Genomic DNA, 27,744 nt, shown 5'->3' with positions numbered 1-27,744 from the left:
AAGAAGAAGAATATTATTATTATTATTAATAATAATAATAATAATAAGAAGAAGATTAACGATAATAAGAATAAAAATATTATTATTATTATTATTATTAATAATAATAAGAAAAAGAAGAATAACAATAAGAATAATAATAATAAGAATAATACTAATAATATTATTATTAATAATAATAATAAGAATTATTATTATTATTATCAATAATAATAATAATATAATCATAATAATAATTGTTATTATTATTAATAATAATCATATAATTATTATTATTAATAATAATCACAATAAAATATACTTATTATTAATAATAAAAATAATAATAATAATAATAATAACAATAATGATAATAAGAATAAGAATAATATAATTATTATTATTAATAATAATAATATAATAATTAATATTAATAATAATAATAAGAAGATAATAATAATTAATAATAATAATAATAATATAATTATTAATAATAATAATAATAATAATAATAATAGTAATAATATAATTATTAATAATAATAAAAATATACTTATTATTAATAATAAGAATAATAATCATTATTATTATTATTATTATTGCATTTTAGACCTAAAAATCTAAAAAGAAAGGGTCATTAAATCAGATCTCAGTGGTTTCAGGACGTTAGCGGTGCTCCGGATGGAAACTGAGACGCGTTGCGTGTGGAATGGAGACCGAGCGTTTCTGTATTCTTCCTCTTCACCTCTCTGTGGTGAGGCGTGATTGTGCTGACTTGTGTTTTATACGATTTGTGGTGACATGAACACAGAGGAACAGCAGAAGCAGAAGTTGCTCCACACTTCTTACTTCTCCAGTCGTGACAGCCTGAGGAATTGCGCAAGGCAGCGCAGAAATCAGCGCAGAGGAAATTGCAACACAGGCTTTCTTAACTCTTCCTCTGAACATGGAGAATGAGGAAAGGTTCGCGAGGTGAGGCTGCTTCCTCGGGAAACAGATATGTTTACGCTTCTCAGAATGTGTTTGTGGACCAGCTTCATCTCGTTACATCTAAACGTGCTTAGATAGTTCAGTAAAAGTGGAAAAGTGCAAGTGAAGAACTACGAAGCTTCTGGAATGTCTACAAACCTGGAGGTGAGCACATGACTCTCTCTCTCTTTCTCTCTCTCTTCCTGTGTGAGTGTGTGTGTGTGTGTGTGTGTGTGTGTGTGTGTGTGTGTGAGTACACTAGCACTTTGAAAGATACACACAAGACCCCCATTTAGGTGGTCGGCATGGTGGAAGCTGCACACTGATATATATCCTCCTGGCCTCATGTCTCTGTTTTTATGAAGTTTGGTATATTCTCCCAAAAACACATAGAAGGCTTATTAACAGTGGATAGGCTCCTTTACCTACATGGCTAGAAAATGTGTAAGGATGTAACACCATTGCAATGGAATATTACTGGATGCGCCCACTGTGTCTGGGTGACCCTGGACCCACTGTAACAGTAGGCAACATACCCACATACCAGCGACAACTATTGGTCAGTTGGGTTGAGATCTGGAGTGCAAATGCAACATCATATCACTGACATCATTTTTTATAATAAAAGCATTACGTTACCCCTCTTAACCTGTGGATTGGGCTTATCATCCTGAAAGAAACCAGATCCTATCAGTTCTATCCAAATTGAATTGTTTCATTAATTTGATAAGGTGATCAGACAGGTGAGCCCTTACCTCACACACCTGTATCTAAACTTCATCTAGTTTATTGGGTTGCTTTTTTGACTTGTCACCATCGGTGGTTGTGTTGTTATCAAATTACAATATATAATATAATATAGAGCATTTATGATATAAATATATCATACATGCACATACAGTACACACAGTACATAACACATAATGTCACACAGCCAGAAATGTCCAACACTGGTTGGAAGAGCATGACCAGGACTTCCAAGTACTACCCTGGCCCCCTAATTACCCAGACTTGAACTCAATTGAGCATTTGTGGGACCACTTCAATCGTCGTGTTCGCTTTATGGAACCTCTCCCCACACCCTCCAGCAGCTGTGGGGTGCACTATAGTCAGCATGGTGCCAGGTACCTGTGACAACCTACCAGGACCTTATTGAGTCACTCCCAGCCCGTCTACCCTGGATATTAGCTGGTGGTCATAATAATGTGACTGTGTAACACTGTTCATTGCTGTTCATTAGGGTTGTACAGTATGCTAGTCACCATACAACCACAGTGCTTACTCAGTAACATTTTCTGCCCACAGGATGCTCTAGGCTAGACATTGTTCCTTGATGTACTGTTCTCAATCTTGCAGTAACATTTTGTTGTTCAAAAATCCCAACACCCCTGCTGTATTTGATACACTAGTACTATCACCAGTACTTGGGGGTGGTCCTTGGGGGGCTCTTTCAATCTCTAGATAGCTTCAGTCCAGTCCAGTATTGTGTAGCAATTTTCCCTCTGAACACACCTACAAACCAGTAACAAATTATAAGAAAAAACCCTTTACGACCAAAAGTATGTACAAAAGTATGACACCTAACCATTGGCTGTTAGTATCTAATTCCAAAACCACCCCTCTTGCATTTGTAACAGTCTTTTTGTGGAAATGTGCCTAGGAAGTCAGAAAAGCATGTGTGAGGCCTGGCACTAATGTTAGACTAGCTTGCAATTGTCATTCTGATTCATCCCAAGCATTTTCCCTAAGGTGCAGGTCAGAGTTCCTCCCCACCAAATCCATCAAACCATGTCTTTATAAACATGCTGGAACAGGAAAGTGCATTTCCCGAAATGTTGGCACAAAGTTGCATATCATTGATTATACGGGCGTGGCTGAAACTCCTGAGCTCAGGGTGTCTACATATTTGAGGATGTACATATAATGTACATTAACATATGTGTAGCAGTAGAATTTAAATGCAGTTTATGCATGTATGTTGTTTATGGTATTTCTGTAATAAAACTGCAATACATAACAATATGTTGATTGCATCCGTGGACCTTAGTGATTTTTAATCATACATTTAATTTCACTGAATAATAACTTAAAAAAATAAAATGTGTTGACACAGTGTCCCAAATATAACCATGAATCAATTGCCTATGAGCATGATTTGACGTCAGTTTCATTTTACTAGCCTGATGGTGCAAAGTATCATTAGACTCAACTGAGTCATCCTTTGTTTTTATATGTTGACAGAGGGCAATACTGCATTTTCCATTTAGTGATAAGAACAGAGTTTAATAGGGAGCTTATCAAGGTCCAGTCATCTTGTGATATTACAATTCAAGTGTGAATATAACCTGAACAGGTATGGAAGCATATCCAGCTGTTAGGTGGAAATCATTTGTAAACATCTGTATTGTCCTGCCTTCTTTTCTGGTCACTCTGACGCAGCCTGTTTGACCAGCAGTCACGCTGTGTTCTTGGACACAGTCATGATTCAGAGAAGTGATCTCTCTCTGCTTCTCTCTAACTCCGACTTCTCGCTCTTCTGATTCACTCAGGATTGATGCATTTCACTGTGGTGAGATCACTTTTGCTATTTTTTTTACTGTGCTTCAAATCTCACCCCCACGCAGACCTTTATACTGAGATGTGTGCTGATTCAGCAGATGTCTGATGACTATGTTCAATTTAAGAATTAGCGGAGAGGTTCTGGTACTGGACTGTTACTTTAAGCTGTGGTGTAAGGCATTAAGGTTATGCTGTAGGATGGAAGTTTAAAGTTTACGTACACTGGCATGGCATGGTAGTCTTAAGATTTCTGCAACTGTTCTAGTTCTGTGAGTATTTTAATGCATACTTTTGCTAATTTAAATTATGGAGCAGCAGCCTGTGGAAGATTAAAGCTTGCTTAACTTTTTTGTTGTTCTTGGATTACATCTAACCATCCAGGCCAATATTTTCTTGGTGACAGTTTAGGTTTTCTTTCTGACCTTGGCTAGAGACCACTGTTCCATGTCATTGTTAATAGAGCCACATTTTATACCATCAAATTAATAAAAATAGTTGTTGTGTGTTTATAGCCCAGGATATTTTTAGAACAGCCACAATAAACTTGATGAAGAGTGTAAAGTTTTTTGAGCAAAGAATTCATTGAACAGTTGCAGAAATCCTTGAAATCTGTTAGACTATTTGAATATAATTTATTCTTAAGGAATTAAAGTATTCTTTAAATGTAGGGGGTGAATTGGGGATTCTAACATTTAGAATGTTTAAAATGCAGGGTTGTATTTTCTTTACACATTAAGAATGTCATTAGTAATGGTCAGCTGTAATTAAAATGCTCTTGCCAGGAACTAATTATTAAATAAACCATAATATGGGTAATTTTGAGAAGGGTGGTTTAAATATATTCAATATATGTGAAACACCTAGTTAGGTTTCACATGGCAAATACATTATTTTAATTTAAGGCTATATTTTCTTATTTAGATCTTTTGCTTTAGAGTCAAACAGCTTTTTCTTGCAGACTGTATTAGTTCCTAGGCGACTGTGTGACTGTTTACAGTCCTTCCTTAGTTCCCGTAAATGTGAAGGTGAGTAAAGGTTGGTGAAGTGCATTGAACTCTCTGGTTTAAACATGCTGAGGACAAACATTGATAATGTATCCAGTGGTTAAATGGGGGCTACTGCTGTATTTTCTTACCTCAGCGTTCTTCTTGTCTGTGGTATCATGAGTTATAAAATGTAAAGGATGTATACAGTTCAACAATACTAGCCACTGTTTAATTTACTGATGTTCTGGTGAATGCATTGATCTACTTTTAGTAATTCCCTAACTGTGCTAATTTTGCCAACCATGGTATTTGTTTTAAGGAATTTAAGCCACTGACATAAGCAATAGTGGTTATTTGCTCAGAAAAATCATAAACAAAGGACTAGTCCTTACCCTGATAAACATTTTTTCTCTCCAGTATAATTAGACAACAGTCTGAGAGTGAACAAATGAGCTAAACCCTAAGAAAATATAAAGTAGGTACAACAGATTTCTTGTTTATTTAATAGATATTAACAAGTGCAGGGTTAGTTTCAAGTCAAGTAGTTAGTAAAGATGCATCTTTATTTGTCTTTTAAAGACAGCAAGAGTCAGCTGTTTGAACAGGCAGTTACCATCTGGTTGCTAGTACAGAGAAGAGCTCTTATCTTACAGTCGGTCTTCCTTGAGTTCTGAGAGGTGAATCAGGTTGAGCCATACTTGTGGTTGGAAAGAATGGACTGAAGAATCCTGCAAACAGCCAAGACATGTTTCAAGACTGCATTGATGTCGACATACTTGCCTTCGGTTAAAAATGCACCTAATGCCAAAGGTTATGTGCTGATGAATCACAAGCACTCAAGACATCTATTCCACATGTGAAATTTAGTGCAAATGAAGTGAGTCTAGGTATTCATGTTAGACTAGCTCCCAATTGTCATTCCAATTCATCCCAAGCGTGTTCATAAATAGACAAAAATTAATTTGAAAAAAATTAATGAAAAAACTAATGAGTAAACTTTTATTTGATCACAGATTTCATTTAAAAACTTAAATTAAAACTTGAGTCCTCATATCCATTCTTTAGAAAAGGCAGTTGCTCAAAAGCATCTGTTGCTTAGTCCCAATCAACATCATTTTGTACTAAATACATGACATTAGTACACAAACATTATTGTGCATACAATTTATTATGCATTTTAGTATTTTGTGTGGCATTTAAGGCACAAGTTAGTTATGTAGTGATATAGAAAAAATGGACTTAAAGCTGGACAGAAGCCAAGAATGTCGATGTGAACACAGTGTAAGGGAGGTTGGTTTTTATGTTCATGTAGATGATTTGTCTAATGCAAGTCTGTGTAAGCATGCATTAACATTGAAAGATGGTAGTAATAGATTTGAAAATGGTGTTTAAAATGAAGCTTTTCTGGGTTGTACATACACATTCTTTAGTATCTTGTGTGTGCTGCTTTAACAGGATAAGTATCTATTCCAGTCGAAAACCCGACAGCTCCCAGTTCAAGTGAAACAATATAAAACATCCTGCATGTTCCCACGCTGGGAGCCTCTGAGTTTTTTTTAGACAGTTTACTGAACCACACTTAAACCAGCCAAGATCCTTTTACTGACAGAAGTGCCAAAGGCTAAAGATATCCAAATATCAGTCATCATTGAAAGTCGTTATTGCACATTAAGCACAGATTTATCCTCCAAACACTTCCTACAACAATAATGTTCTTTAAGCCAAGAGAAGTCCTTCTGGATAATGAATTTCATTCATTGATCACTATGCTTTCAGCTGTTGGAAAAGTGAAATTATGAAGTCCAGGATGTTTTTATTTCTAAAGAGGACAAAGGAGGATATGGGAAACCAGGAAATGGGAAATGTCTGCTCTATGTTTTTATTCCCTGGTGCATTTAAAGAACTTTGATCGTAAATGCATTAAGCATAGAAATAACAGGAGGTTTCATTGTTATGCAAAGTCTTCATCTTTAATCAAGTTTCCTTTTTATGCTTCAAGCTGAGAAAGTGTGAATGATCATCCTAAAACTATTTGATTACCACTAAATAGCAGCACACCAGTAATAAATAAGCCTTTACTCGTTTTGATTTTGAAAAGTTACAGTGGAGTTTACATACACTTGTATGGGACATGTACCTGTCATTTACATTTACGGCATTTAGCAGACGCCTTTATCCAAAGCGACTTACATTACAGCTACAGTATACAGTCTGAGCAACCAAGGGTTAAGGGCCTTGCTCAAGGGCCCAACAGCAGCAACCTAGCAGTGGTGGGGCTTGAACCAGCAACCTTTGGATCACTAGTCCTGTGCCTTAACCACTAGGCTACGGCACGACCTGTCATGCCAGTCTTGGGATTTTAATCTTCTTCAGCAACAGTTTAGATTTTTGATAACTTTCATGAATTTTAGTCCATTGGAAAATGTCAAATTTGGCAGTGGTAGCTCAGCAGTTAGAGTACTGGATTAGTAATCAGTAGGCTGCTGGTTCAAGCCCCACCACTGACAGGTCGACACTGTTGGACCCTTTAGAAAGCCATTAACTTTCAGTTGCAGGATAATCTAGGACAGATTGGATGCCTTTATCTGTCATATATACATATAAACATGTACAGCACAATGTGTACCCACAGCTCTAGGCACTAGACTACTGTTTACACCAATCAGCCATAACATTAAAACCACCTCCTTGGTTTTAATGTACAACACACACTAACACACCACCATCATGTCATTGTCACTGCAGTGCTGAGAATGATCCACCACCCAAATAATACCTGCTCTGTGGTGGTCCTGTGGGGGTCCTGACCATTGAAGAACAGCATGAAAGGGGGGTAACAAAGTATGCAGAGAAACAGATGGACTACAGTCAGTAATTGTAGAACTACAAAGTGCTTCTATATGGTAAGTGGAGCTGATGAAATGGACAGTGAGTGTAGAAACAAGGAGGTGGTTTTAATGTTATGGTTGATCTGTGTACGTAGACACTATTGTTAGTCATTTTGCATAAAGCATCCATTACAGACATGCCAAAAATGTCAAATATAAATGCAGACATTCTTATCAACAGAGAGGTTTGCACACCAACCAGTTTCAAGTTACATCTATACCCATTTTTTTTATTTATCGACATGAACTACGTTCTCAATCTGCTCTCAAACTACTGATCATTTTTATCACGTGACGTTACTGTCCATTTTATATAAAAGCCTGCAGCCACATTGGCAATCAAGGTACAAGACTGGGTATGCAGAACTTAGACCATTATTAATGGTTTCCACCACAATTCCATCATTTATTTGTGACCAATAAAAATGATCTTGGCATAAATGGTGTATGTGGTGATGATCTATAAAATGGCTGGTAGTCAGCCTTGTAATACACTTTGTTTTAACAACGAATGTTTCATTGTGTTCTGCAGATACACTTTATGGCCAAAAGTATGTGGAGACCCCACCTATTGTTTGAGTTAATGTGTTTTAGCAACACCCATTGCTAACAGGTATGTAATTCATGTCAATTCCATAAAATAAGTGGATCTTTGCAGCAACAGTTTGAAAAATAGCATTTCCTGTATCAGCATAAGTGGGTACATGGTTTGACAAGTGTTGAGGAAATCCAGAGGCTTGACAAAACCATGAATTTAGATTGCAACGGTTTGGAACTTGGATTGGAACCCTGATTGCAAGCCAGGCCTTTTCATTAACATCTTTTGACTGAATAGGCACTCAATAGATCCCACAGACCCATTCCAACATCTTTTGTAACACGGCTGTTATAAGTGAGACAACTCCATATCCATGTCCATGGTCAGGTGTCCACACACTTTTGGCCATTTTGTGTGATTTTTATTTTCATTAATGGAAATAATTAAATACTAACTGCTGCACTATTATCAAAACCACATTTCAGAAAGCTGTTGGACAGAAGAATACAGAAATCTTTGGCCGAATGGATTGTAAATGTTCTTGAGTAACCTTGGTGTTGTTTCAGCTTTTTTTCTTTTGGATGAAGACACAGTGCCTTTGGTCTCCTACTTTCGGGTCCTGTTTCTCAAGGGTGTGTCCTATTCTTTATGATTACATTCCCCTGTTTGTGCTGAACTAAACAGAATTAGTACAAACGAGGCTTTGCTCATTGGTTTAGAGATGGGTTTGTTGTGCAAGAAAATGGTCTAACTGACTTACTGCTACCTCATTTTACAACCCTTATTCCAAAAATGTTAGCACAATAGAAAAAAATAAAACCGGATAGCACTGGTTTGTAATCATTCTGATCTGTTTTTCCCCATTTTTGCTTAATGTAACACTTTAGCTGCATGAAACAGGTCACGTCTCACTATGAATCCACGCTGTTGTAACACATGCAGAACGTCTTTGTGTTGTCTTGCTGAAACAAGGAGGGACGTTTCTGAAAAAGACATTGTCTACACAACAGCATACATTGCTCTGAAATTGCTAGACTGATCAGCCATAAAATTAAAACCACCTCCTTGTTTCTACACTCACTGTCCATTTTATCAGCTCCACTTACCATATAGAATCATGTTGTAGTTCTACAATTACTGACTTTTTTTTTTCATTTTTCATTTTCACCAGTGATCACAGGACGCTGCCAATGGGGAGCTGTTGGCTGGTTATTTTTGGTTGGTGGACTATTCTCAGTCCAGCAGTGACAGTGAGGTGTTTAAAAACTCCATCAGCATTGCTGTGTCTGATCCACTCATACCAGCACAACACACACTAACACACCACCACCATGTCAGTGTCACTGCAGTGCTGAGAATGATCCACCACCTAAATAATACCTGCTCTGTAGTGGTCCTGTGGGGGTCCTGACCATTGAAGAACAGCATGAAAGGGGCTTAACATATCATGCAGAGAAACAGATGGACTACAGTCAGTAATTGTAGAAATATAAAGTGCTAAGTGGTAAGTGGAGCTGATAAAATGGACAGTGAGGTGGTTTTAATGTTATGGCTGATCAGTGTATATGTTCCTGCACAATGTGCAAGTTACCCGTTTTATTTGCACTGACAGAAATATCTAAAAAAACATCTGGATGTACTGCACTTGTGCATAGAAAAACATTGTTTTAGAGGGTTTGACTATCCACTCATGCAGTTTTTGAGAAGTGGAAACTTTTTAAAACTAAGCTTTTTTGTTAATGTCCCTTTTTACCCACTTTGATTCATAGCTGGCTACATTGGCACCTTTGACCACCCTTGACTGAATATTACACAGAGTTTACATAGATAAGTAAACTCAATTAACTGCTATTACATTTCTGTGAAACTGCACTGGAAACGACCACCAGCATTAAGCAGGTCCATCATACATTTATCACACATTGATTTCCACTTTCAGCGAGTTACCTATTCTATCAATAGTTTACATTTGGACAGAGCATTCACCTCTTGAGTCAGAACTTGGCATCATATTAATCGTGTTGTTCATTTCTAGAAGCATAAGATCAGAAAAATACCATCTGGATGCTCACAACTAATCAGAGGTTTGTGAAATATGAGTAAACTGACATTTATGCGTTTCACGAGTGAACAGGGCGTGTCTTGACCTTTGAATTTGTGGTGCAAACACGCATCATTCACAGTGTATATTTTCATTGGTCAGGGTTTAAGGTCTGCCATGTAGATGTCATTTATCAAACGAATTTAAACACTGTGGTAAGTGTTTGTAGGTATTTGATGCAGGGTTGCGTTTTTTACTTTATAGGACCATCTGATCGAAATGTAAGATATCTTAATGTTGTGCTTGCTTATTCTTAGCTCATTCTATTAATTTAACCCACTCATAGGACAGTGTGTGTCCAATGTAGCCATAGGACAGTGGTAGCCTAGTGGGTAGGGCTTTGGGCTATCAACTGAAAGGTTGAGAATTTGAATCCTGTCTCTGCCATGCAGCCACTGTTGGGTCCTTGAGCAGGACCCTTAACCCTCTCTGCTCCAGGGGCACCATACAATGGCTGACCCTTTGCTCTGACCCCAGCTTCCAAACAAGCTGGGATATACGAAGAAAGAATTTCATTGTACTGTAGTGGGTAGCACTGTTGCCTCACAGCAAGAAGGTCCTGGGTTTGATCCCCAGGTGGGGTGGTCCGGGTCCTTTCGGGTTTCCTCCAGGTGCTCCGGTTTTCTCCCGCAGTCCGAAGACATGCAAGTGAGGTGAACTGGAGATGCAGAATTGTCCATGACTGTGTTTGATATAACCTTGTGAGCTAATGAACCTTGTGTAATGAGTAACTACCGTTCCTATCATGAATGTAACCAAAAGAGTAAAACATGACATTAAAATCCTAATAAACAAACAAACATTGTACTGTACATCTGTATATGTATTAGGGCTGTCGAAGTTAACGCGATAATAACGCATTAACGCAATCTCAATTTAACGCGATAAAAAAAAATAGTGCCATTAACGCAAGTTCTATTTGACCCTGCGAGTCATCCGCAGTTCATGTTGAGCAGCTCTGGGCATTGTACGGGACATCCCCATCTGACCCGCATGAGATTCGTGGCAATTAAAAATTTGATGTGAATAAATGTACATCATACATGCAATATAACAGGACTGAGTTTGACGGGAGCGCCGTGGCTTTAAATATCCGCAAGTTTGGATTTACGTGTGTGTGAGTGTATCAGCTTCACTGTAATGCGAACAGAACTGAGTGTGATTGACTGTCGAGTTTTTAACAAGACGTGAACTTCTGATTTATTTATTTACTGAAGTCAGGTGTAAAGCTGTTTAACGATCACAGTTTAGGCTCTAAATCGCTGTTATGGTACTAAACAGAGAAATACAAGAACATGAACGATGTGGAGTGTCGCACCTGAAGCTTCACTAACTAAACTGCAAAAGCAACAAGAACTTTTTATAAAGTTTAACACATCCAGAACTGAAGCAGTCAGGACCAGCTCTGTGATTTTAATAAGAAAATCCAACAGTAACAAAGGACTGAAAAACAAATGAGGTAATTAGACTCAAAACAAAATAGTGTAAAGTTTAAAAACCTGCACATTTTGTTCACATTTGTTTTAGTTTTTTTGCATTTGTTTGTTTAAATAGTGAAATAATGTTGATGTTTTTACTCTGCCTACTTCTAATTTTCTGATTGTAACATCTAAACAGTAACAGCTTATTAGAACTGTACAATTTACTGCTTTTCATAAAGAGTGGGCAGCTGTCGCCTAGTGCTTAAGGTACTGGACTAGTAATTAGAAGGTTGCTGGTTCAAGCCCCGCCACTGCCAGGTTGCTGCTGTTGGGCCCTTAAGCAAGGCCCTTAACCCTCAATTGCTCAGACTGTAAACTGTAACTGTAATGTAAATTGCTGTGGATAAAGCCGTCTGCTAAATGCTGAAAATGTAAATGTAAATAAAAAGATAAAATTAATATTGAGCAGAATTAAGTTCACCTTATTGGTCCGGCCCTCCACAACAGTCCCAGTTTCTTATGTGGCCCCTTGGAAAATTTAATTGCCCACCCCTGTATTACTGCCTAGTATGTGAGTGAATAAAACTCCCTTACAGTTTTCTCTTGTCCCAGCAGTTTTTAACATCAGTACATTTAGCATAAAATGTGTTCACCATTTTAATGGTAACATTTCACTTAAAAATCCTTGTTTTCTTCTTTAAAAAAAAAATAATGCGATTAATCGCGATTAACTATAGGAAATTCTGAGATTAATCGCGATTAAAATTTGTAATCGTTTGACAGCCCTAATATGTATACATGACAAATAAAGGCGTATTACTTCTTCCCATTGTTTATCCACCCCCCCTGTACAACATCAGGAGATTTTAACCATTTTTTTATCCATGAAAGCCATGCAGATGTTTTATTGTTTTAGAGACCTGTCACTACACAGCTGGTGCAACTGACTCAGAAGCCAGTTGTGTGTCGCTTAAACCCATCGCCAAACTTACTAGTTGCCTTACCTGATTTAAAACACTAAGCCAGTAATGGACCCTCAGCAACCTACCTAAAGCACACTTAAAGTCCCATTCTGAGCCACAAACATGGCTCCAAACCCTAGGACTCAGAAAAGACTAGCATCCTTGGTCTACGTCGCCCAAATGATGGAATGGTATGCTTTTGCTTTGAAGATTGAAGATTTGGACAGGAAGTCTTGGCTTGCAATTGATATTTTTGGTCATCTTAAAGGTGTTCACTGAAATTGAGGTCGGGTGCCTGTTTAGGACACCCAACAATCCTTGTCTTAATTAGTGTGGCTATAACATTAGAATTAAATCATTAGAATGTGTGTCTATGTGTCATTTACAGCATTACTCTCTTCTTTTTCAGACATGGCTGTGAGAGTTCTTACTCTTTTGACTTTGATATTCGGATTGACTCTCGGATTTAGCGTGGCATCAGATAATGACCCTGCAAGTCTGGGTAAGAGAATGTGTTTCTTTTAAAAGATGGGAAGTTACACATATATGTGCACGTATATGTACATATAAGTATGTGCACACATCTTGTACTTGATGAGTTCAGGTGATTCCTCCACACACATTGCTTACAGGTGTATATAATCAGTTGTATATTATGAAGATTAAATGCTTTCAACCTTGTGGCAACAGTTTATAAAATGCCCCTCTAGTGCAATAAATAATGTCCAGAAGATGGTTCGACAAGTTTGGTGTGAAGAAACTCCAGTTGTCTGCACTGTCCTCACCATAACCATATTGATTGCCATACAGTATAACTTAAAAATGACTGAAGTTGTTAATGGAAAATAATAATGATTTTTTGAGATTCTGACAAAAGAACTGAATCAAATGGTCAGAGTCCAATCCACAAAGCATAAGGGGTCAACGAATGGTTTAGTGAATTGTAAAACGTCAAATCTTATGGCCTTGCTTCCTTGTCAAAAGGAATCCAGTGTACAATAAATACAAATACAATAGCAGTCAAAGATCAGGTCATGCCAGCCTATGTAAATTATTTTTTCCTTAATTATTAGTATTTATGGTCTTTAAAAATAATGTAAACAGTAAAGAACAAATAAAATGTGGAATTAATTAGTGAACAAAAAAAATCCTGACCAAATTAAAAACATATTTTGGTTGCTCCTAATTTGACCTAATATGCTAGCCCCTACCTCTGAAGCTAAAGTCTTGAGTTTGAATCTCAGCAGTGCCACTGGTCTAACTGGGCACCCAGCAGTCACCACTGGTCGTAAGAGATGGTGGGTAGGCCTGATAGGAAGCGACCTCTGCTGTAATAATGCTTCTCAGCCAGCAACAGACAGAGGTCGCTAGAGTATAGAGGAAAAGTGATCATATCTAAACTGGGTATGTGTATAAATTATGCTTTTTTTCATTGTGTCTCTGCAGACTTCTGTAAGGACTATGGAGAAGCATTTGAGCATGTGTTCACAGTCCCCCACGAGGCTGCGTTACTAAACTGCGAGTTAGTAAATGAGCATGTCTTTGATACTTTAAACACCCCTTATAACGTGACATGGTACAAGCAAAGGACAGGCCTGAAGGTTACTGAAGAGAAACAGCGAACCATAATCAAGGATAAATCATTGTGGTTCCTCAACGTTACTACAGAACACCAGGGTGGCTACCTGTGTGTTGTCAGGTACTGAAAACTTTAACAGTATATTTTAACATAACGCTAAATAAACTACCATTTCTAAACATTTACAGTTCTAATGTATGTAACTAAATGTGTAAAACTGCACATTTTATTAAAAAAAACCAGTGTTTGTTTTGAACAGAACTCCAGATAAATGTTACAAACAGGAGACAATTGTTCAGGTTGACGAGGTGGAGTTCGGGACATGTGGTCGACCTCAGAAAGGACTGCAACGGCTGCAATTGCCTGTGAATGACCTGCTGAGGTGCCCTTTAAGTGACTTTACAAAAGGAGTGGACAGTTATTCCATCCGCTGGTACAAGGTTAGGTTCATATTTTTTTTATTGTTAAATCATTACCCATCATTGTTAAATCATACCCATTCTTTGTTCTTTGTGATTCTAACAGCTTCCACTGTGGGTGTTTGTGGGACTAATCTGTTGTCAGAGAAAACAAGTTGAACCGTGAAGAGATGATGCTCTTTAAAGCTTTACATGTTTCCTTTTTCTGCTTTCCTTTATTAGGACTGTGAGCCTCTTCGTGAAGGTCAAAGGTTTACCTTCAGGAGGAAGGGACTTGAGCTCCATGTGTATGACGTTTCTCACCATGATGCTGGACTGTATACCTGCAGGATGACCTTTTTCATTGCTGGTGTCGTCAGTGAAGTTGCAGAGACCATAGAGTGTGAAATCGTTGGTGAGGAGTACAGAAAGACGATCTTACATTTACAGCATTTAACAGATGCTTTTATCCAAAGCAACTTACAAACTTGACTTACAATCTCCAATTCGAGCAATTGAGGGTTTAAGGGCTTGCTTAGGGGCCCAACATAGCAACCTGGCAGCAGTGGGGCTTGAACCTGAGACCTTCTGATTGCTAGTCCAGTATGTTAATCGCTGAGCTACCACCTCTCTGACAAGCTGTTGTTTTATAACTTACTAATAGTAATATCACAGTATACACCGACTAGGCATAACATTATGACCACTGACAGGTGAAGTGAATAACACTGAATATCTCTTCATCACGGCACCTGTTAGTGGGTGGGATATATTAGGCAGCAAGTGAACATTTTATCCTCAATGTTGACGTGTTAGAAGCAGGAAAAATGGACAAGCGTAAGGATTTGAGCGAGTTTGACACAGGCCAAATTGTGATGGCTAAACAACTGGGTCAGAGCAGCTCCAAAACTGTAGGGTGTTCCCGGTGCAGTGGTCAGTATCTATTAAAAGTGGTCCAAGGAAGGAACAGTGGTAAACTAGCTAAGCTAAAAATGTCAACACATTGATCTTTGTTGGTCTTGGCATTCTATCACTCAGCAAATTGAAAAGATTAAACAAATACACTACCAAGACCTTGACCACTCAACACAACTAGTCTTGTCTAAAGACTGAAACACCAGATGGGAATCACTTTCTTGCCTCTGCTAAAGCAACTAAAGATATTATTGTAACACATTGTTAATAACCGATTGCTGCTGGTATTAACTATGTTGTGTCTACTCAACAGCAGCCTCTTCTGGTCACAAGTGGAACTTCAGTCTTTTATAATGGTGAATTATTTCATATTCATTTGTGTTCATTACACTTGTCTTTTTTATTTTAGAGACAAGATCAAAAAGACCTCAGATGATCGAGCCTTCTAATAAGATCATTAAAGTAGCTGTTGGTGAGTCACACTTAGTTCTTTTGTGTCTGTAGAAAGTTTTTAAACAAGTGATTACAAAATCAATGCCTGTATGAATAAATACCTGACAAATCACAACCTTCTGATTTAATTTAAATTTTTCATACTGTCCCAACTTTTTTATTAGAATGTTTTAGAACAGTTTTGTTTGTTGGTTTATTTATATACAGGTTCTCGGTTTAATAAGACATGCCGTGTTTTTGTACCTGGCCTGGATGTTCATATGGTGGCGGTGATCTGGACTCTTGATAACAGTTCTGTCTCGCTAAACACCTCAGACCGCATCCATCAGGAATCTCTAATGTATGTACTATGTATCTGTGTATTAAAGCTTATGAATGTTTTATGTATAAAAACTCTTAAACTGTGGAGGGCGAATCCATAGATGGGTGGGGGTGGTTAGTGTATTTTTATTTAAAACCCTCTCTTTAATGAGTGACAAGTTTGGCTATACATTTTGTTGTAGATTGACTCTCTGAATGTTATTTATTAAACCCACATCTTTATTAAAAGAACTTGAGAGAATGGTTGGAAAAAGACTTATTTATATCATTGAGGTTTTCCTGTGCAGTGAACCCGGCTCCTGGATATATCCATGTTTAGTTCACATGACCTTTCTAAACACAAATGGTCTACCCAGTGACCTCAGTTAAAAATGACTTGATTTGGTAAAAAACGCTAATAAATCTCAGTTAAGAAAATATAAAATGCCATTTGTCAATATTAAACCTGCTTCTTGACACTGACTGCTAAGGCCTGCTTAGTACTGCTGACCAGCCAAAGCCTGATTCTGTCTTAAAATATCCAAAAACCTCATGTTGCACAAATAGGGAAACCTACAAATTATTTCTCTACCATGGACTCATGCAGGTACAAGTGAGATCAGATAGTTCAGCCTATTACAAAACAAATGTTTACCTCATTTTGATTAATCACTGAATGATGTATGCTAACCGCTAACATAGGAGCAGCCGAAAGAAAAAAAAAGATCTCAAAAAGAGTTCAAAGACTCACAATAGCTGCTGTTCCAGCTGTGCAAGCAAATATTGACACATTTCCGCTCCTTCGGGTGGTGCTTAAGAGGAAACGGTGGCGAAAATGTTTTTTTTGTCCAGCAGAAACCAGCAGCACTACAAACATTTTAGAGAAGTTCTCATGGTCAGGATTGTGTTTCGCAATTTTAGTCCACGTTAACTATGGAACTCAGGGCGGGGGGCCTACATACTTTTGGCCATTTTAATCTAATTTAACTTTTGTTTACTATTTGGTATGCTGTACATTTTCTGTATGAATGTTCTTACAGGGTGATAACATATTTTTACTCTTTCAAAGTGAGCGCTGGGTGGAGACTGGTGTTTGGTTGGAGCGCACATTGTTGGTGTTTCCGGTGCTGGAGGATGACTTAAACCTGAACTTTATCTGCAGGGCCTTCAGTTATCGTGGAAATCCCTCTAGGTACTTTACACTCCAACTTGCAGGTAATAAAAAGCACACACAGCCTTGCAACACGTTGCCTACATGTTTTTGATGAGCTGTATTTAAATTAGAACGGTCATTATGATCATCAGGTTTCAGCAGTAAAACAAGAATAAGAAACAGTTAAATACACTGATGAGCCAAAACATTATGATCACCCACTTAATATGCTGTCAGGTTAGCTAGGACCATCTGTAGCATGGACCCCATGAGCCATCTGAAAGTGCCCTGTAGTATCTGGTACAAGGATGTTACAAGTAAATCTCAATGTCTTGCCAGGACACAATAATAATAATGATAATAATAATACTAACAATAATAATAATACTAACAACAACAGTAATAATAATAATAATAATAATAATAATAACGATTATAATAATAATAATAACAATAATAATAATAACATAATGATAATGATAATTCAAGTGCATATTCAAAATCTAAAAACAGAAATAAAACTCAAATATATTTCTTTTAGCTCTTATTTTATTTAGTTTTAGTCTTTGGTAAACAAAAATACAGTAATTATATTTACTTTATTTTTTCATAAACAGCAATAAGAAACAGTTGAACTGTATGGACCATTATTACACATGTGGGCGGTATGGTGGCTCAATGTGTAGCACTGTCGCCTTGCAGCAAGAATGTCCTGGGTTTAATTCCCAGGTGGAGAAGTCCGGGTATTTTGTTTGCATGTTCTCCCATTGTCTCCCCATGTCTGTGTGGGTTTCCTCCGGGTGTTCCCATTTCCTCCCAAAGTCCAAAGACATGCAAGTGAGGTGAATTGGAGACACAAAATTGTCCAAGACTGTGTTAGACTTTAAACTTGTGAACTGATGAATCTTGTGTAATGAGTAACTACCGTTTCTGTCATGAATGTAACCAAAGAGTGTAAAACATGACACTAAAACTCTAATAAAATAAAATAAATAGATAAATGAGACATGTGGAATACACTGATGAGCCAAAACATTATGATCACCTGCTTAGTATGCTGCCAAGTTAGCTAGGACCCTCTGAAGCATGAGCCAAGCCCCCAATGAGCCATCTGAAAGTGCCCTGTAGTATCTGGTACAAGGATGTTACAAGCAAATCCAGTCACTTACAGATGTGCTTTGTGTTTCCATAAGTAAACATCTAAAAAAAAAAACGTAAAAACTTAAACCGTTTTAAAGCACCATGTAGGCAAGCAGAACAGAAAGTACTTTTTTAATAATCTTAAAATGCAAGCTTGAGTTTTCTTAAGTGGATCATCAGTTGTTGTTTAACCAAGAGGCGTAGCTGCTCTGACAGACAGGAAACATTTATTTTACCACCTGGTTGCTAGATCAAAGACGAGTTCTGAATGCTGTGTCAAGATAAGCTTATAATCATCAGATATATGGTTTGAAGGATGTTAGGTACAAAACAGGGTCAGGGCTGGTCTAGTATTGAGGCAGGCAACAGGCACGCATGACTGTGTTTGCCAGCGAAGAGAGCACAGTAGTAGGGTAATGTGGCAGCACTTTAATAGATTAAAAAACAGCCGCACGGCTGCATTTCAGATCATTTGCTCCAGATTGAACAAGGATCTTAATGATCAAATGTTGCTGATGTTGTAGAGGAAGAACTTGATCGGATAAAGGTGGCAAGACGAGTTTAGAATGGCATCTGACTATTCAGAAAAGCATTGTTGCCGCTCAGGTGGCGCAGCGGTAAAATACGCTAGCACACCAGAGCTGGGATTTCTAATACATCCTATTGAATCTAAGCCATGCCATATGGCTATATGAACAACGTTTGGCTGTTGTTCATCCAGGGAGTGAGCCGAATAGGGACCTCATAACTAATGCAGTTACGACCTCTGCTGGCTGATTGATGGCGTCTGCACAGAGTAAAGGAATAATGCGTTGATCAGGGTGTCAGTATCAGTGCACAAAGCGGATCCTCGCGTGAACTCGCCTTGTGCAGGTGAAAAGATGCAGTCAGCTACTGCGCATGTTTATCAGTTCGCTTTCCTCAATCGGGATGGGGGTCAGCATAACGCAATTGGATAAAAATTGGACACGCCAAAAATCGGCAGAAAAAGGGTGACCATTGTTCTTCGAATTCCTATAATCCACCGTCTGCACATTTAGATTGGTGCTGTCAGTTATTTGACCTCTGATATACCAAGTGTGTTAAAGTTATTGCAGTAAGTTCTGTAGCTATGTATCCTTGTCCATGTCATTTAATTGAAGTGTCTGTGCTGCGTATGTAAAGAAAAGACTTTATTCTTGGACATTTCAGTTTTTCGAACTCCCAGTCTGTGAGTGTAAAAACACCTACTGCACTGACTCATGTAGGGGGTGCGCTTCATTTACATGTGCTGCCTTGCAGCTCACAACTAAGGTGCCTGAAAAAAATCATATAAGCCACACTTAGACCTCACAACCGGAGCGTATAATGAACAGCCGCTGGATTGCGTCCAGTTTAACGCTTAACTGATTTGACTTGCGGCATCATGACTCAAACGTAGTGGGGTTATGGGAAATGACAATATGTGATGTGTAATAACATATTACCTTTGGCTTTTTATGCCATGTTATAGATCTGCATACTGTCACACAACAGAACTGTTGTTGACAAATTCAACTTATATATAAAGGGCCTAAACAAAAAATCATTTAAATAATAATAAAATAAATCTGACAGCTTTGCCATATTTATAATATGTATGTTTGCATGTTTTTTCCTTATCAAACACGTTAGCACACCAGATCTGGGATTTTGAATACATCATATCGAATCTCAGCTGGGTGGCCACATGAACAACGATTAGCTGTTGTTCAGGGTGGGATGAGCCAGACCAGGGTTCCTCATAACTGGTGCAATTACAACCTCTACTGGCTGATTGATGGCGCCTGCGCAGAGTTGGGGAATAATGCTGATCAGGGTGTGGCTCTCCGTGCACAAGGCTGGTCCACATATGAACTCGCCTCGTGCAGGTGAAATGATTCAGTCGGTGCTGCGCGTGTGTCGGAGGGGCCGTGTGTCAGTTGCAAAGCTCCTCAGTCAGCAGTGGAGGGTTGTATCGGAGAGGTGAAGCATAACGCAATCTGAGTAATTGGATACGACCAGATTGGGGGGGAAATTCGGAGAAAAAGAGGGGGAAAAAATTGTTCGTCTACATATACTATCACATACTACACAAACTGAGAAATACAAGTACTGACTGTAGCCCTACCTGTACTTTATTACCTCTCTGTATCCCATATATTAGTTAAAAAGAACCACCACTGACAAAATGTTATGTGGGTGGCAGAAAATTCTCAGTGCTGCTATGACAAAATGTGTTAATAACATGGTAGTCCTGGTATAAGTGTATCAGGTTCAGCAGTGTTGTTGGGATTTTTACACACTGTTTAAAAGTACTAGCTTCTTTATTAGAAACACATACCCTGTTAACACTTGTTGTAGATGTACAGTTAGAGACAATCCATTTTTTTTCTTTCTCTAGTTGTTTATCAGCATCCACTGTGAATATTTTCTAATCACAAGATGCTGCTGGCACTATTGTTCTCCCAGTAATGACATTGAGGTGTTTAAAAATCCCAACAACACTGCTGCACCTGATTACACTCATACCAGAGCAACACACACTACCATACTATGCTCAGAATGGTCCACCACCTGGTCAGTGGGGGTCCTATGGAGTTTGGTTTCAACTGATACATGGGATACAGGGGTACCATGGGCTACAGTCTGTAATTGTATTCCCATATAGTTCAGCATGGTATGTTATAAAAATATACAATTACTCTGCATATGAGATAAGTGCACCACCTAAAGTGCTCTGTGAGTGTATAGTATATTATAGAATTTGTGTACCTTAATGTTGCATTCAGTCTCAGTCATATATGTTCCCCTGCTGATAAGGACACTGTTTTTGAGATGACCTTCCTCTCCTAATATACCAACAGATCCTGATCTGCTGTTGCCAATTGGACTTCTGCTGACTTTGATGGCCCTGCTGTTCATCATGGGAGTGCTTCTGTACAGAGCATTTAAAGTTGAGCTTGTGCTGCTGTTCCGGACTCTGTTTCCCTTCTTTTATGCAAGCACAGGTATGCTGAACGTCAGGAAACTACAGTCACCCCCCCCCCCCCCCCCCCCCCCGCATTGTGCAATGTGAAAAAGAACCGAGTAGACAGTATATGTACGACTTCCTCTCCAACACCCAAACACAGGAAGAGACCCACTGTCAACTGTTAAACGGTTGTTTGATGTTAGGTGTAGAGCAGTTCTCCTGACAAAACGGAATTATAGATTTATAGTGATGTTTGCTCTTCTACAAGAACTTTATTCTGCTGCTTATTTTTATAAATATATATTGATGATATATAGAAGCACTTTGTAGTTCTACAGTTACTGACTATAGTCCATCTGTTTCTCTGCATGCTTTGTAAGCCCCCTTTCATGCTGTTCCTCAATGGTCAGGACTCTCCCAGGACCACTACAGAGCAGGTATTATTTAGGTGGTTGATCATTCTCAGCACTGCAGTGACACTGACATGGTGGTGGTGTGTTAGTGTGTGTTGTGCTGGTATGAGTGGGTAAGACACAGCAATGCTGATGGAGTTTTTAAACACCTCATTGTCACCAAACCAAAGTCCACCAACCAAAAATATCTAGCCAACAGCGCCCCGTGGGCAGCATCCTGTGACAACTGATGAACGTCTAGAAGATGACCAACTCAAACAGCAGCAATAGATGAGCGATCGTCTCTGACTTTACATCTACAAGGTGGACCAACTAGGTAGGAGTGTCTAATAGAGTTGACAGTGAGTGGACACGGTATTTAAAAACTCCAGCAGCGCTGCTGTGCCTGATCCACTCATACCAGCACAACACACAATAACACACCACCACCATGTCAGTGTCACTGCGGTGCTGAGAATGATCCACCACCTAAATAATACCTGCTCTGTGGGGGTCCTGACCATTGAAGAACAGGGTGACAGCAGGTTAAAAAAAGTATGTAGAGAAACAGATGGACTACAGTCAGTAATTGTAGAACTTCAAAGTGCTTCTGTATGGTAAGTGGAGCTGACAAAATGCAGTGAGTGTAGAAACAAGGAGGTGGTTTTAATGTTATGGCTGATCAGTGTGTGTGTGTGTGTATATATATATATATATATATATATATATATATATATATATATATATATATATATATATATATATATACAGTATATATACAGAGTCCAAGTCATCAGAGTGTGCAAACCAGACTCCTTAGGGTTGTCCAATTGGCTGAGAAACTCATTGGCTTGAATTCTTCAAAATTATGGACCTGTACAACATCAGGTCAATGAGATTAGCGAGGACTTTAAATGTCCAGGCAACCTCCTCATCATTAAATTGCCATCACAAAAGTGTGTACATCAGCATTATTTTAGATACCTTTAATAATGAGTTTTTTTATTCTTGCCTGCAGACGGTGATGGAAAGCTGTACGATGCTTATGTTGTATACCCCCAGTTTGAAGAGGACACCTCTAGTCAAATGGTCGAGGTTTTTGCTATGAAGACTTTGCCACAGGTTCTGGAGGGACGCTATGGATACCGGCTCTTCATTTTAGGCCGGGATAGTCTACCAGGACAAGGTAGGACAGATTGACCACAATACATTTTGTGACATGTATAGGAATTAGAGATTGCCATGATTGGTTGGTTTTATGGTGTTTATAGTATCATAGCATGTGTGTGGCCACAGGAGAAAGCCTTCATGCACTGTTTAAAAAAGAAATATAAATAATGTCAGCATATCAGAACCCCATAGATTAGAAAACCAAGACATTCTTTGGAATCTAAATTTATTATTAAACATATAGGGTCTTGATTACTGCCTACATAGGCAGCTGCCTCAGTATAGAGGATTTATCGATTTATAAGTCCGGTAATTCGGACGCACTACTCGTCACGGACAAGCCCGGATTTGCAAATGAATACACTTGTACACGTTTATGCAAATTAGAAATCAATGATAATTTATTTACATTTGAAATGAACGTTCGTTGCTTCGCATTCGTCCACCATATTTGGCGAAAAGTTGTGCCGCACTGAATGCTGGGATTGCCTTTACCACTAAGGAAGCATCAAATGCTTCCTCGTTATTCAGTCAAAATACCGGTTAAAATGAATGTACCTTACTTAAGGCCTCTAGGAATTCGGACAGCCTTCTTCTCGGGAGCGTGCATAGGATGACGTAAAATGTATCTATTTAGAACAGACTTAATAACCCATCACATCATGCCACTCTGACAGGTGGTCATGGTCCACACGTTTAAAAATCCTGGTTTAAAAAATTCGACTGACCTTTAATGTTTTGGGGTTTTTTTAATGCATTTTCTCCCCATTTTCCTCCCAATTTAGCACACTCAATTTTTGTTTTCCGCTGCTGAGAGATACCAGATTGCATCCGAGGAGTGCACGTTGCTGTATACGCCTCTTCTGACACGTGTACAGCCCTCCTCTTCTCGGCCATGCATTCTGCACAGGCGTCTCTTCCGCCAATCAGGGTCCTTACACAGCGTATGAAGACCCCACCCACACATAGTCCGGCCCCCACCCTGCAGATACGGTTGCCAATTAGTATCTGGCACTGGCATTGCCAATTATGCCCGCTAGATGGCGCCCAGCCGACCGGTGGCAACACCGAGTTTCGAACCGAGAAGCTCAGAAACTCGGTGCTGGTGTGCAAGCAGAATATCCTGCTGCGCCACCTGGGCGCCACCTGGACGCTGACTGACCTTTCATTTTAAGTTGGCTATATTAGTCTGAGCAACTAATTTACAACAAACTCTCGGTCAAAGTGCTTGATGATTTTGGCTCCTATTCGGTTCTGGGAAAACTTGAGTTTATCCAACATATCGACAGTGCAGTTTAAATTAGGATTGATTTAAAGTTGAAATTGATTTATCTGTAACTCCTTTGTCCTAGAACACGAAAAAATAGGAATCAAATCCGAACATGCTTGAGAAATAAGATGTCATTGTTTAATAAATCTTATTTATTTTTGTAGACTTGTAAGATATGTTCATTCAGGCACTAATGTAAATGGTCGAACACACTGGCTTTTGTAAAAGAGTCTCCAGAGTAACGTCATCCTTTGATGAATGACTTTAGCATTATTATCTTGCATTATCCAACACTCCCCACTGTATGGGACAATTCCACTTGAATGACAGCATATTGAAGAGGATGATTTGTGAGCATTTGTTCAGCATTTGTTTACTTCAGTCATAATTGCTCCATTGTTAAGTAAAAACATGTAATTAACGAGTGTGGATGCTCAACTGAGCACAGTATAACTTTTTACTAATTATTTTGTAGCCATTGCAGACGTGGTCAACGAGACAATGAGCCTCTGTCGTCGGCTGCTGCTGCTCTACACTGATGCATCGTTATGTAGAGCAGACGGTTCTGCATGGCTCGAGCAGCAGGCAGGCCTCAACCTAGCTCTAATAGACGACTCGCTCCCCGTGGTGCTGCTGGAGATGAAGGAGCTCAGCGATCCCTCCGTCCTTCCTGAATCGCTGCGCCTTCTCCGAGAAAGACAAGGAGCTGTGCAGGCCTGGAGGAGGAGGAGAAAGTGGAGGTGCCAAGGATCAGAGCAGGATAAAGAAGCTCAGGAATCACTCTCTTGGCTTACTTTGCCATCTCGTTTTTGGAGGGAAGTGCACTACAACATGCCTGTAAGGGGCAAAGCCAGAAGTCACTCTAGAAAGAATGTTCTTTTGAACTTGTGAATTTGTACTTGAGATTCAAAAGGAGCTCATACCTGAGTGAGGTTCAGGCGTGCGAGAGGTCCCAGAATCGCAATGCACTGAAGATAGGCACTCCAAGATAGCAGACAGTACTATTATCTGTATTTCTCAGGTAAAATATTGTAAAGGACCATGCTGAATTATAGCACTGGTAGCCTGTCGCATACTAGGTTTAGTGGTTTTACTTCATGGGAGAAAAAGAAAATGTGAATAAAATGTGCCAGCTAAAATACACAGTCATGGGCAAACTAGAACACTCACTACCTCATTATTTATATAACATATTTTTATATCAACTTTCCCATCAGCCAAGCAGCAAAACTTTGCCAGCGAGACCCCCCCCACACACACACATCAATCTCAGTATTTCTATTTAGATTTTTATTACACATATTTTCAATTCCACAGCAGCCCACAAACTTTTTTAGTCAGTCCTAATGCCCATGTGTTGTCACAAGTATGCGGACTCCTCTAATTATTGAATTTAGGTGTTTCAGACACACTCATTGCTAACAGGTGGATAAAAATCAATGAAGCTTTTAATTTTGTGATGGCACTTTGGGGAAGGCCTTTTACTGGGAACCCCACATGACTCGGCCCATGTGCACAATATAAGGTTTGGAGTGTGGAGAAACTCCAGTGACCTGCTTAGTGATCCCTGACCTGAACCTCACTAGGATGAATTTGAAAATTGGCTGAGGACAGGTCTGCCATCACAAAATGCGCTTCCTAGATGAGCTGAGGCTGTTCAGGAAGGAACAGAGGTTACTTCATGTTAATCCATGATTTTGGAAAGGAATGTCCAACAAGCTCATGGTCAGATGTCCACATATTTTGGACATATGGTTTATATATGTAGATAGAAATGGGTACCGTGCCGCTAACACGCTAGCACACCAGAGCTGACATTTTGAACTGAGCTCTGCCATGCGGCTGGGCTGGGAGGCTACATGAACAACAATTGGCTGTTGTTCATACAGGGTGGGGAGCTGAATAGGGGCCTCATAACTGATGCAATTATGACCCCTGCTGGTGGGCTATGGCACCTGCACAGAGTAGAGGAATAATGCATGGATGAGGGTGTGTGTCTCCATACACAAAGCTGATCTGCATATGAACTCGCCTCGTGCAGGTGAAAAGACACATGTCTCACTCTCATCAATCAGAAGTGATCGGCATCGGCAGAGAGGAAGCGTAATGCAATCAGGTAATTGGATACGACTAGATTGGGAGGAAGATTTGGAAAAGAAAAAAAAAAGGGGTATTGTAAGTACTGTAGTCTGAAATGAAGACTAAGTTTGGTACATATCTTATTTTCAGGTAAATATTCTGTTTATTTTATATGTTGTAAAAGCATTTTTACTTTGTTTATATTCATTCTTCTTAAATGTCTGTCTTTAAATATAAAATGATTATTTTTAAAAATCTAAATGTTTTTGTGTGTGAATCTAAGCACTGGTGCTTGGGTGATGCAGTGATCTATTACTCAAGCCAGCCACTGCTGCAGGTACTGTCAGTCGGCTGGGCACCCACACAGACATGACTGGCTATGTCTGAGAGGGAAGATGGCTGAAGCTCACAATATATTGGCACCTTGTCTGCAACTAATTTCTGCCTTGATTCCAGTGTTTCAGGGGAAACTGGACCCACTACAATCCTGACCAAGCCATAGAAAAAAGTACTGTTTACAACTACATTTGTTTGCTTCTTGCCATCTTGTTCTGGCTCAAGCTTCCCTTAAAGCCACTTCTGAAAAAACAGCTTTGAAATATGAAAAAGAGCACGTTTATACCATTTATTAATGTAATTTTTTTACAGATTATGCTGGAAAATACCGTTTTCTGTGGTCCACTTTCATTTGAAAACAGAAAAAAATGAAACGACACTTTAATATTGAAATGACTCATAAGTGTTCACTTCAGATCTTGATAAAATACATGTGTACCAAAAATTGCTTCTCTAAGAGTCTTTAGTTGAGTATGTAAATATTGGGGTTATATTGTTCTGTGTATATGATTCAGCTGTAAAGAGAATAACTGTACCAAAGGCCAAAGACTTATACAATCAAGGCTATGATGATTATTTCTGTAATGTTAAGAGATACCTGAAACTGGAGAAACTGTAGAAACATACGAATTAGGACAGAATGATGTTGTCCCTGTCACAAGAACTGGTACACCAATAAAAGAAAACAGTAAAAATACTTGTGCAGCCTGTTCATTCCACAAAGATGTTGAGTATCTAATGATTCTGATATTCAAAAGAACGTTTCCTGGCAGTAGAATAGTAAATAGAAAAAAACAACCTCTGCTGCACTATATGGCCAGAAATATATGGACATTCCTTCTACTTACTGAGTTCAGGTGTTTTTTATGTACAATAATAAATAAGGTTCTAATAATAATAGTTCTGTCTCAAATTGTTACCACAAAAGTATGTAATTTATTTGATCTAATTTATTGTACACACAATAGCTGAAACACTTGAACTCGATATTGAGAGGAGTCTATGGGTACATTTGAAAACATTCTTGAGCTTCCTACATAGACAGCATTTTACGTCATCCTACGCGCGCTCCCAAAAAGGAGGCTGTCCGAAATCCTAGATGCCTTAATATGCTGTCTACTGAGGTATCTTAAAATTTCAACGTTATTTTGACTCAAGAACGAGTGAGCATCGGAAGCGTCCTTA

At 38.7% G+C, this 27,744-nt stretch overlaps 1 protein-coding gene across 3 annotated transcripts; it reads left to right on the top strand.

Moving 5' to 3' along the window:
• The first annotated feature begins 1,056 nt into the window (after positions 1-1,056).
• zmp:0000000936 (interleukin-1 receptor-like 2) lies at positions 1,057-27,254 on the top strand. Of its 3 annotated transcripts, none has more exons than XM_063006284.1 (11): positions 1,057-1,113; positions 12,813-12,905; positions 13,850-14,102; positions 14,242-14,422; positions 14,624-14,795; positions 15,705-15,767; positions 15,956-16,088; positions 17,118-17,263; positions 21,206-21,349; positions 22,723-22,890; positions 24,620-27,254. In XM_063006284.1, exons 2-11 carry the CDS (start codon positions 12,815-12,817, stop codon positions 25,033-25,035), a joined length of 1,767 nt encoding a protein of 588 aa, XP_062862354.1. In that variant the 5' UTR covers positions 1,057-1,113; positions 12,813-12,814; the 3' UTR covers positions 25,036-27,254. The 3 variants fall into 3 exon arrangements, with proteins under 3 accessions (XP_062862354.1, XP_062862355.1, XP_062862353.1); XM_063006285.1 differs by lacking the exon at positions 1,057-1,113 and adding an exon at positions 3,450-3,517; XM_063006283.1 differs by lacking the exon at positions 1,057-1,113 and having other exon boundaries at positions 12,740-12,905.
• The last annotated feature ends 490 nt before the right edge of the window (positions 27,255-27,744 follow it).

Source organism: Trichomycterus rosablanca, chromosome 12 (assembly GCF_030014385.1).
Source record: "Trichomycterus rosablanca isolate fTriRos1 chromosome 12, fTriRos1.hap1, whole genome shotgun sequence".
Classification (NCBI taxonomy): Eukaryota; Metazoa; Chordata; class Actinopteri; order Siluriformes; family Trichomycteridae; genus Trichomycterus; species Trichomycterus rosablanca.
The sequence above is the reverse complement of the archived record's forward strand: the minus strand, read 5'-3'. Positions and strand labels throughout refer to the sequence as shown.

Coding starts and splice junctions, on each gene's coding strand:
- zmp:0000000936 (XM_063006283.1), top strand. CDS start 12,767: ATGTGTGTCTATGTGTCATTTACAGCATTACTCTCTTCTTTTTCAGAC. Junction 14,103..14,241: donor GGCTACCTGTGTGTTGTCAG/GTACTGAAAACT, acceptor TGTTTTGAACAG/AACTCCAGATAAATGTTACA. Junction 15,768..15,955: donor GATCATTAAAGTAGCTGTTG/GTGAGTCACACT, acceptor ATTTATATACAG/GTTCTCGGTTTAATAAGACA.